The sequence below is a fragment of the Cupressus sempervirens genome, chromosome 10 (genome assembly GCF_028749045.1).
Source record: "Cupressus sempervirens isolate cs-2001-9-10 chromosome 10, ASM2874904v1, whole genome shotgun sequence".
NCBI lineage: Eukaryota > Viridiplantae > Streptophyta > Pinopsida > Cupressales > Cupressaceae > Cupressus > Cupressus sempervirens.
The window spans coordinates 738,353,355-738,365,700 of record NC_143127.1 but is presented as its reverse complement, the minus strand read 5'-3'; the positions used below and the strand labels follow the sequence as shown (position 1 = coordinate 738,365,700).

Here is a 12,346-nt window from a genome sequence, read left to right as displayed (position 1 = left end):
GGTGGTAGCATTCTGGTACAAATTCAAAATGGCATCCCACACCTTATTCGTCGTATCTAGCTCTGTGATATGTGGAACAATATGATCCTTGACACCATCAAGGATAATCCTCCTCGCCTTGGCATTGTCCTTCTTATTTGCTACAAGCTGTGTTGCATCTATTGGTATAGGTACAACACTAGTAGCATGATCCTTGATACCATTCTCTTCCAACAATAAAGAAATTATGGTCTTCCGGACACCAAAATTCGAGGCACCATCTAATCTGTCTTGATCTTTCAAACTAGCTGAAGCCATCTCAAGGGATTAAAGCAATAATAAATCTAAAGAGATCAAAATTTCTTTCCTAGGGCAAAACTCTTCTACCCTCAACAATGCTCTGATACCATGTCAAAATTAACACTATTGCAATCACTAATTATTAATCTCCTATCGTAAATGATTATCAAACTGTCGAAAATAAAATTCCCAACTAATATCGAAAAATAATACAACTGCAACTTCACCAATAAAAAATACGAAAAGAAATTCACGACACAATGAATACAATATTTTTGAACAAATTGTCCCTGGAAAAACCCCCAAGGGAAAACTAGTTCTACAGATGAGGAATTATATTAAACTTCAACAAATTAAGAGATACAAAATTCTTTACCTCTCATTGGCAGAACTTGAACAACCTCCTAATTTCTCCCGTTGATATTCCCCACTACTATTCCCATGCTAACACTACACCCTTGCTAACACTACAAGACAATTTGCTATCACTGCAAATGCTTCTACAAAACTTTTCTTTCCAAATGACCTAATGACCCCTTTTTATACTACTCTATTGGAAAACCAACGGCTGAGATTAAGAGAACTCAATAGCCAATAATATAATTGGTTGCAAGGTTTCCAAAAAGGAAATCACTAAATTAGTAAATAATTGTCCTTGCATAACAACCATTTACTAATTCTCGGCAAGTTAATAAAACAGCTATCCAAACTACCCATAACTGATGCTGCTATTTTTAGGTAAGGAAGAACAACTGTCCAAGCTACCCATAATTACTACTGCTATTTCTAAGTTAGAAATAACAACTGTCCAACTACCAATAATTAACAAAATTATCCTATTTTCTTCCTGTTAAAAAACCAACTTCTCCTTACTTTGTTTTTCATAACCACATTTATTTAGCCTATCAACTAGTTAGGGGAGAGGGATCAATTGTCGTAAGGGCTAATTTCGTCAACATGTTTGCCTGAGATATTGTAAAACCTTCATTTTTAAAAAAAATGTAAAATGGACATAAAACTACCTACAATTAAAGTTTGAATGTGTGATTCATCACACAACTCTTAAAAATAAAGCACCTAGTAAAATGTGTCGAAAAAATGACTTTATAAGCTTTCGCTCAAAACTTAATCTAAAAATCTCCATTAATTACATTTTAAAATATAATTTATTATTAATAAGATATTGCATAGCTATATAAAATATAACAAACCAAATAGTTATTATTAATCATAAATATTTGTTATATATAACTTTTATATCAAACACAAAAGAACAAATATTTCAACAACTCAAGAAAATTATTTGTCATTATAAAAATAACACATTATTATACAAATTACAACCTATATCCAACAAAGGGACCAAACACTAAAAGTTTTTGACAATCTCACACATGGAAAATACAAGACATTTATTAATATTCACTTATATATTTGTGATAAGACATATTATTAATATGAATTACTATGTTTAGAAGTTGTGGGAACTGTAGAGGGACCAATCCACCAAAGAAAGGTTTTTCTTATCTCCCTGATTTATTTTTCTTATTATTTCAGCTCATTTTTCTTATTTCCAACAATAAAATCAGATTCAGATTTTAGATTAAAAGATATGAATTTCTCTACTATTATTTCATTGTATCTGGTATATCGGCGATCTCCAACTCGCCGTTGTTTCAATTGAAAATAGTGCAATCATTGGCTCCTCATTTGGAGTCACAGTAAGGGATAGTGTCGTTCATGTGTATATATAGATTGTTTTGCTTTCACTATATATTTTGTTATTATTTCAGATTATTATTATGTTTGTTTAGCGTTCAACTTCAAATACTAAGAGATCCATTTTTGTTCTTATTATTTTAGTAGCATCCCATGGTTCACCGTGATGATAGTTCACATTACGTCAGCAATGTTACTACAGAAAGTAGATGATACATTGGTTGTACTCCATACTCATGCAGTTGCAAGGCTATTGGGTGGAGCTCTTATAGGGCTTTTTGTAGAGCCTACTATTTGTGGCCTCTTCTTATCAGTAAGAAACTCTAAGGGATCATTTTATTGGGATGGGATGCAATTTGTTAAGCAAATTGTGGCAGCTGCATTTGATATTGGATGGAATATTGTTGTCACAAACATAATCATGGTGTTCATCCGACTTTTCATTCCACTAAGACTGCCATAAGAACATCTTTTGATAAGAGATGACGTGGTGCATGGGGAGGAAGCGTATGCTCTATGGGGCGATGTGGAGACTTATGACGATCGAAAGCATGGATTGACTTTTGATGAGATGCAACATGATAAAATGGATATGATATGATATGATAGATTTTAATGACGTCCACGAGACTAAAGTAGTCTATGGGACCCATGCAATCGCCCTCCCGAGTCAGGAGCCAAACTAGTCAGTTGCAAAGTTTTGGTTAACTTGTCTCTTCTTCTCTGAATTTTGATAATCAACTCCGCTGTTCTCTTCACTTGATCTTCCTCAAATAAATAGTTGAAGTCCTTGTTCTGCAAAATTTTTGTATAATCAGATCTGATGTCGTTGTAAGCCAAGCATTCCATGACGAAGTGTTGCTCTGTCTCCACTGTTCCCATATTGCAAAATAAACATGTTCTGTCTGCCCACTCTTCCTTTGGAACTTGCCATCTACCAGTTTCACATCGCAACTGATGTGAACTAGTTCTAATTTGTGCCATCAACATTTTTGCTTTCCAGTTAATAGGTTCCCTTATATAAGCCTTTTCATCATGACTAGAAGTGGGATTAAATTCTTTAATGTAATAAGATTTTTTCCTCCCTATGTGTCTTGTCCACAGAATATTGCGAAATTTTTCATTGACAAACTTTTTTATTTCTTTAATGTTATCCGGGCAAGCTTGGATGTTGATATCCCATTTTTGCATCCATTTGTCATTTTGTTTCATCCATGTGCTTTTCCGCCTCACAAGTTTTTCCTCTATTACCAACTTGGGCCAACGATGTGTTTCTAGACCTTGGGTTTTCTTTAAATAGCTTAGCATTCGGGTCAATGCGACGGCTTCTAATGGAAAGGAACCCACCTCCACCAAAAGGATTTCATACGAAACTGTGGTCTTGACTTTAAGATTGCATGTGATAAAGTGTTTTTGAATTCTTTCTACTTGCCGCCATTTCTGTTTGGACATACTACCGCCCCACACTTCACATCCGTATAGAATAACCGGAGTGACCAGCAAACCAAACAGAGTTTTCATGGTCGTCCAATCCCATAATTCTGCGTTCCTGCACTTGTTTTGTAAAGAGTATAACACCTTCCAGCCCCCTTGGATTCTTTTTGACCTACAAGTATCCCAGTTGAGTTTGTTATGAAAATCGATGCCCAAGTATTTGTACTCTTCCACAATCTCAAGGGGGCTATTTTCAAACAGAAACTTGTCTTGTATGCCCCTATTCTTCTTTAGTGAGAAGATCATAATTTTGGTTTTGCTAGTGTTAACTTGCATTCCTACATCATGGCAAAAAAATTCTAGTGCTTTCAAGTGCTCTTTCAAACCTTTAGCTGTTCTAACAAGAATTATGAGATCATCTGCATATAAGAGCAATCTTATCACGAAGTGGGCCAGCTGCACCCCCTCACCATTGGTCTTGTTTATCCACTCTTCTAACTTGTCAATATAAAGCCCGAATAGTGTGGGAGAAAGCGGACACCCTTGCTTAACCCCGATGTTGCTATCAAAATCTTCTGATAACCCTTCTGTCGTTCTGATTTTAGCTTTGACCTGCTCATATAATCTGTAAACTGCTGACGTAAGTTCTTTAGGGACATCCAGCTCTACCATTCTATCCCATAGTTTATTACGTGGCACTGTGTCGAAAGCTTTTTTAAAGTCCACGAAACAACAAAAAGCCTCGTTCCCCGGAGTGTCCCAAACTTTATCTATCAAATGCCTGAGAGTGATGCCGTGATCTATAGTAGAGTGTTTTGGTCTAAAGCCTGCTTACCCTTTTGCACGTTTGCCTTCTGTTTCAGCCCAGTTGCTAATTTTTTGTTCTACCAAACTACCAAATAACTTGCCAAATATGGGATTGATCATGATGGTTCGGTAGTTAGAAGGATTGTTTATATCTCCACTTTTGTGGAGTGGGATCACCACACTTGTAGTCCATTTTACAGGGAAACCCTCTCTATTGACACTGTTGAAAATCTTAGTGATGTGTGGTGTGAGGATTTCAGCACCCCATTTTAAGTATTCCGCTTGTAGCCCATCTATATCTTGCGCTTTACCAACAGCTAACCTTCTGATGCCTTGAATAATATCATTTTCACTGAATAACTCCCCTGTAGTCTCTGTTTCCATGATACTATGCTCTCTTAGATCACATTCGTAGAGAGTCTTGGCATATTCCAGCCATTTGGTTCCTGTTATGTTATTCACTATCTGAGTTTTTCTCTGCTGAAGCTCTTTCCAAAATTCCCTGGGGTTGTTTTTACCAAGATTAATCAACTCTATTCTTCTCTTGTTCACATACTCTTCTTTCTTCTTTTTAATCAGTTGATTATACTCTTTTCTACTTTCTTTGTTCATGTTCTTTTTCCAATTCCTTTTTGCCATTTTGCACTCCTCATCAAACCAAGGATTGGCCGAAAAAGTGTTCTTGGCTTCTTTTGTGGCCCTAGATCTTTTACACTCCTCCAATGCTTTAATGATAGTAAGAACAAGATTATCCTTGTCCATGAAATGTTGTTTTTCATACTCTAGATGGTTTCCCGGAACCCTAGACAGCCGCAAAAGAGAGTCTTGAAAAGTATCATGGTTTTCTTGTGTCATTAAAACTTTGCCAGTCGGAATCATCTTCCTCTTCTGTAAAAGTTTTGGGACAATATGTTGATCTTTGAAGTGAGTAGTCACCCTTATCAAGATGGGGTTATGATCAGATTTTAACTCCATGGGGCAATCTTCTATGTCAAAGTTAATTATCTTTGCGACATAGGCTTGCGAGCATATAACATAATCAACAACACTTTGTCCATTGTGTCTTTTGCATGTGATGCCTCCTGATTTAGGCCACTTTTCCATACCATTGCATATAACCATGTTGTATAGGCAGCATAAACCTAGTAATTCAGCACCAAAATGATTAATCTTTCCCATGCTATCCTGTGAAGATCTTTCCCATTTTTGTGTCCCTTCTTCTTCGAGCCAAACTGGATCTCTGCTTTCATTGAAACTCTCCTTAAGATTGAGAGTTTGGTTGTTTGCTATTCTAGCATTGAAATCCCCTATTAACATTATTTCCCCTAAAGAGCTAAAGGTTGTTATGTCTTTTTTTAGCGCAACAAACGGATCTTCTCGATCCAACCTATGTTTTTTATATATTTTTGAGCCTTTTGGAGTGAAGTAACATATAGCCACCCTTGTAGAAATCTGATTCTCTGTTATTTTTATCCAAATATACTGCTTGTTTACATCTTCTTTCTCTAAGTTTACAAATCTGCTCCAAGTTTCTTTTATTAGAACGGTGATGCCTCCATGCCCCTTACCATTATCTATCTTTTCATTCCACAGTGATACCTTCTTATATCCTTCAAAATCTGAAACTCTACATCCATCATGCTCATGAGTCTCGGTAAGCATAATGATGTCATTATCTTTAGCTATCGGCCCTAACCCAGGTCCTCTTCTCCAAGGATAACCTCTACAGTTCCAACTAACTATAGTTAAATGTTCTTGGGTGGGCCCGAGTTCCTATTTATTGTGTGTGATTTTGTCGCTGATTTGGGCTTTGCCATCTTGTAACCACGCCCACTTGCCTTTTCCTCTTGCTGTTTTCACTTTTTCCCATTCCTTCCTCCTTTCTTCTTGCTGAGTTACGGTGAGATCATCATCAAGATATATGCGTGTGCCTCTAAGAAACTTCCTCTTGCTGAAAATGTTATTTTTATCTCCTATATTCTTCATTGTCACTCTAACATGTCTATCTTTGCCTCCTCTAATCCATTTTCCGATTCTTTGAGCTTGTATGGTTGTTCCATGCCAATCTAATTGGTCTTTAAAGAAGTCTTTAACTAAATCCGTTGTTTTCTCCTGTTCTCCATAGTCTCGTAGCCCTTTGACAACGATATTTGTTGCTTTCTCATTTCTTTCTTTTTCCTCTCTAATCTGTCTCCGAACTTGTTTTTCTATGTTGTCAATAGGAGTGTTTGCTGGCCCCTTTACTATGTTGGCCCATGATCTAACTTCTTTAATTTTTTCTCTAAGTTGATTCTCTTTTATTTCCATATTGGCCATGGCATCTTGTATATTTTTCATTTGCGAGTTTTTGTCTGCTTCTGTAGCCTCTCCTTCTCCCATAGTACTTGCTACTGTCCTCTTTTCCCCTACTTCTTTCTTTAACAATATTAATTCATACTCTCCTTTTTCCATATTAAATTGCAATTTTTGAATTTGTTCTCTAAGTGACTTGACCTCCGCTGCCAACTTCCAGTTATCTTCAGTAACTCTTTTCATTGTGATACTTTCTATTTGGTTCCTCTCCTCAAGTGCCCACACCCTTTCCTTCATAGCTACTAAATCATTCACAAAAATGTCTGGATACCACGTCATAGGTGTCCTTGTGGGGCTGTAATTATTCGGTAGACCATCCTCCACCATCTCTATCACCTGAGAATTATTTGGCTTCCCTTTACCGTTAATATCTCTGATATTATCAAACTGCTTAATTGTTTTAGAGATTTCAGTCGGCCTCAGACTTTGTTCTCCCTCCCTTGTGCTGTCTGGGGTTTGTGGAATCGGTTTCGGAAGTAAAGCTGCTAACTTCCCTCTTTTTGCATTTTTAAACTTTCGTATCTTTCTCCGCCTAATTATTCTTTTATATTGTTTGGCATTCACATAGATGCAGTTGCCTCCTGTGAGTGGTCTGCTGGCTTGTGATAAGCTCAAAGTGTTTGTGGGTAAATTACCATTTGTCCCTCCAAGATTGAATGAACTCGTGTGTCCGGCTGAGGGTTCTGGAATAATGAGGAAGCTCCCTTGATTCCACTTGATGATGCTGCTGTGCATTAAACTATCTCCGTATGTCAGGACCAAGCCACTATTGCCAGAGATGTCGTGTTTCGTAGCTTCTTTCAAACTAGTTTGTTGTTCTGCTGTTACGAGTGCCCTGTCTATCTGATTCTCTGCCACCCTGTTACTATCAGATCCTGTGTTATGTAAGGTGGACCCATCGAGTTCTGATTGTTCCTCTCTTATCTTAGGTTGATCATTCAATGATACTTTTACAAGTATCCTATCTGCAGATGTATCTGTGATTTTCCCGTTTGTTCCGTCCATGAGGACCATATCATTCCCACCGGTGCCTTGTTTATATGTTTTTAATAGTGTTTTACTGTTGTAAACTTACCAATGCCAGGAGAAGAACCAAAGGGAGCCTGAACAGGTGCAAAATCATATGCAAGATAAAAGGAAAAGGCGTACCTCGGATCTGCCTGTCCGCCTATTGGAGGCACATATTGTTGTCTTCAAATGGAACCGAGCTGGAGTCCACTGAAAGAAAGGGACACCATATCAAGTAAAATCATCATCTGGAAGCCCGCCAATATCAAAGTCTTTAGTACTGGATGGTCCCACCGGTTGCTAAGACTATCGACCAAACCCTTAAATCTGCCCCTGCACTGATCCCGTGTCTTGTGGACCCCTCAATCAGAATGCTGGACCCCTCAAATTTGTATGTAGACCTTGTTACGTGGCAATTCCAATCCCCACAAAAATAAACAAATCGCCAGTTTGGCTCACACCCGTTCTGTTCTGTTCCACGCTCACGAACCTGCAATGACGTGGAATACCTCTTACCTCTTGCTCTGAAAATGCGGATTGATCACGTGAAGAACCTCTCGTGCAAGGTATCTCGAGCATATTACCGCACCATCACAAGAAATCGATCTTCCCGTGAAAGAATCGAACCCCTAACCTGTTGACCCGCTTCGTTACCCAAATTATGATCCTCTTCTGCATCAATCTGAAGCAAGATTTACCTCACCGTTCATATGCATGCATTCGATGAAGCTATAGCTTTAGGACTAACCATAGAGTTGTGATCTTCATGAAGCCTCTTTCTCCTACAACTATTTACGATACCTAAGGTTTTCTTTTGTAATTGTAAAAGAAAAAGATGTATTTTATTTAGCATATTGAAAAACACTGTATTTTATGTATATTGAAAAATGAGTCGATTTTTCCATATATAAATAAAAAATGTCTTTTTATCTAGTCTTTTGAAAAATTGGGTTAATTTTTCGCATTCATTCCAAGGAGTGAATAACCATATGTGTTTTAGTTTTATTAAAATGAATTATGGAAGATTTGTGTATATTTAAGGGGATCTGTTAATCTAGATTTGTGGAAGTGATTATTGTATAATCAATTATTAATTATAAAATTAAATGTGAGGTCAAGGGATTGGGCCTAAGAATAACAACATTGAATAAGTTAATGTTGTATTCAAGTTCTTCTTGGGCTAGCAAGAAGCATCATTTGTCTATATCTTGTCTGAAAACAATCAGTCACTTTCGCTCTAGGTTGATCTTGCATGTCTAGCTATGATGGATCTAGATATTGTGAGTGCCTCTTCAATTCTATCTAGGTAAACTATTTTGGTAAGTGTATCCTCCATATTTTCTAGTGATTTGTTAATTCACACCTATGTAGAATCTATGGTAGCTAAGTATATAATTTAATATTGATATATTAGTTGTTAATAAATAAATTTATATTATTAACCTAATTGAAAATGATAAGATGTGGACTATGGGGAGCGACGTTAATGCTCGACATCTCTTGACTTTGTAAAAAACTAAACAAATACTAAATTATGTTGGGGCAAAAAAACTAAAAAGTTTCGCAATATAAAATTTACCGACAATACCGACATACATTTAACATACAAGCAAAAATAATCAACATCTCGTCAAATTTACTTGATACCAACACCTAATTTCAATTGAGTCAATATTAATACGATGTACCTATTACACCCTTAAAGTGCAATTGCTAGTCTATTAACATTAATTACAATATATAGCAAAAATATAAAGTAAGATCGAATAATAGGGAAAATGACCCATTAACCATTTAAGTTAACTTCGTGCACCTATAGTTCCTAATTTGTATGTTGAAATTTGCCAACTTTTTTGGTGAACTTTCGTTCACCTATAGTTCCTAATTTGTATGTTGAAATTTTTCCTAATTTGTATGTTGAAATTTGCCAACTTTTTTGGTGAACTTTCGTAGGTGAATAGATTAGTAGGTGAATATATTAGTGAAGAGCTTAAAGTTAACATCTCGACATTTCCACATTTTTTCGATGCTCTTTATAAAGCTCGTAAAATACAAAGTGGTCTATTTGAGACAAAAAGTTATCTTACTTATTAATGAATTCGTTTATCTATTTTTTCACATTTAAATTTTTTAAATTTTTTTTCACATCTATAAATTCTCAAGTATTGCTCTATTTTTTTATCTAGCATAGAGAGAATTACGAAAGGACACACAGTCGCCGACAATTACACCTCAACAGACAAAAATACAGAGAATTTAAATAATAATAAAATCACTAGTGGCCGACATGTCTGCCTCGATACGGTAAGTAATTAAATAGTCTACCAATTATGGCAATTACACATCGGACTCTAGGATAATTTGAATAACTACAAATAAATTACACAGACCACGCATTGTAAAGGAATATCAAAAAAAAAAAAAAGTCAAAAGTCGATAACAATTTTACAACCCCAGACTCAAGATATTTTATTCTCAAACTCCTTCAAAAAAGGAGATGCCGTTCCTTTCTTGCGGCCTTCAATAAACACCATGACTTTTCGTCAAAACGAATCAATCACCAAAAAGTTGAGGATTTGTTGTAAATCAGATTAATTATTACTTAATCAAATTAAAACCCTCCATGACAATATTGCTCAGCCAAGATATTTCAGCCATATCATTATAAATTTCTAGAAGTCGACATATAACGCCAAGAGAGATCCTCCAATATTATTCATTTCAATTGACACAAGAAATAAAAACTACTCTGCTCTACAGTTGTATACCATCGAAGTATAAACATAAGATCACTACAGAAACACATATTTTGGATCTGAAAACAACATATACCACTGTTCATGTGGAGGAAAACAAACAAATAAACAAAGCTGAAATAGGAATCAAAAGTAATGCTGACAATGATCAGAGCTCCTCAGGGCCCAAATTCTTCTTTATTTTCTCCCCTGTATTTACTGCCGAATCTTTCCCTTTCTCAGAAGTCTTAGAAACTGAATCCGTCACAACTTCTCCCGTTTTCTTCCTGTTAAAAAACTCAAATATCTTAGCTACCCAAAACAAATACAAATGCATGCAAAAGTTCCCATTTTTTCTTGGGTATAAACATAAATCTAATCTAATCTCACAAAAACCTAAATAAACCCAAAAAGCATGAAAAATCTAATCTTACAGGGATGGTATTTTTTGAAAGGCCGAATTGGTGAAAGATTTGAGCTTATCCCAGTTGCATGAGACAGTGCCCTTCATGCATTCCACGCTCTGTTTCCCATCTGCCTCCTTCTTTTCCACAATATGTTCGACACTATCCTTCACACTCTCTTCTTTACACATCACAGCCAAAACTGCAAATGACATGAAAACTATGAATGATATTTTCGCCTGCCATCCCAAATGCGCCATTTTTACAGAGATTTGTCTTCTGGACGTTTTCTCTTCTCTTAGATTACCATTAACAAGAAAAGCACCAACTTATGTATGTTTTTTCTGTCCCTTATTCTTTCGACGCGTACACTTACAGCTGTCAAAGCAGTCGGTGTGCATGATGTGGGTCGTGTCATGCCACGTACCTAGACTGGTCCCCTGTTAAAAGGGGAAAAATAAGAAAATATTGAGGAAAATATCAATTGTACAATAAAGGTGTTTGTATTGTGGATGTCTATTCTTAATTATTCTTTTTGGTCAAAGAAGATAAGCATTTACTATGTAGGTGTTTGAAATAAAATATCTCAATCATTTTGGATAAATTGTATAATTAAAATAAAATAGCTGTATATATTGTTAGTCATCACTATATTATTTTTTAAATATGGAGATTTTTTGTGAAAGAAAATTGTATACCATGATAATAATAAAAATTGGATAATTTCTTACTTTTAAATTTATTTTAATTGTTGCATCTTCAATGATTAGTATTTAAGTGATGTTTTTCTTTCTTCATACGTATTGGTGATTAATCTAAATCTAATTTGATATCATTTCTTGAACATACATTTTTCAAGATTGATTTTGTATTTTACGTTTTCTCTTTTAATTTTTCCTAGTCAAAAGCATAATTATTTACTATTATATCAATTATTTGACCATTGAAATAAAATATCTTAATCATTTTGATATGATAAATAAACTAAAATAAGATAGTTCCATATGACTCTAGTCATCTATAAAATATCTTTCAATATCTAGATTTAGGTGAAAGGAAATTATATCATGAAGATAAAAACTATATAGCTTTTATATTTTTATCTTGTTATCTTGATTTTGGATTTAGTTGTCTTTAATACAATAATTAGTGTACAAGTGGTATATTTATTCATAAAAATGGTGATCTCTTAAACTTGACTTGATCATATCCTCAACATGCATCTTTAGAGATTTTTTATTTATTTTATTTGTATTGTTTTTAGAATAAGGAAAAAATAGGTTTTGAGGGGACCCAAAACCCCATACAAAAATAAAAGATCAATGATAAAGAGTCCACCCAATTTTAGAAGGACCGAGAACTTACAGTAACAACATCAAAAACCCAGGTTTTACAAGGACTTAAAACCTACAAGTAGCATTCTAACAAAAAAACTAGCTAGAAAGTAAAAACATAGAAAAAGACAACCAATACAGAGGTACGAAACCAGAACCAGAAACTCGAACCAATGATCACAACCAACAAAAGAAAAATAGGAAAACTCTGTCACTGGAGCTCCTCCATAGCCTTAGTCAAATCTTTGGCGGTATCAACAATCCCTTGAAGGAG

The 12,346-nt window shown here is 35.3% G+C and overlaps 1 protein-coding gene across 1 annotated transcript; it reads right to left on the bottom strand.

The window, feature by feature from the left end:
- Nucleotides 1-10,286: 10,286 nt before the first annotated feature.
- Nucleotides 10,287-11,043, bottom strand: LOC149535974 (uncharacterized). The gene is made up of 2 exons (XM_089804448.1): nucleotides 10,769-11,043; nucleotides 10,287-10,621 (listed from the first exon to the last, which is right to left on the bottom strand). Exons 1-2 carry the CDS (start codon nucleotides 10,996-10,998, stop codon nucleotides 10,504-10,506), a joined length of 348 nt encoding a protein of 115 aa, XP_089660574.1. The 5' UTR covers nucleotides 10,999-11,043; the 3' UTR covers nucleotides 10,287-10,503.
- Nucleotides 11,044-12,346: the final 1,303 nt, after the last annotated feature.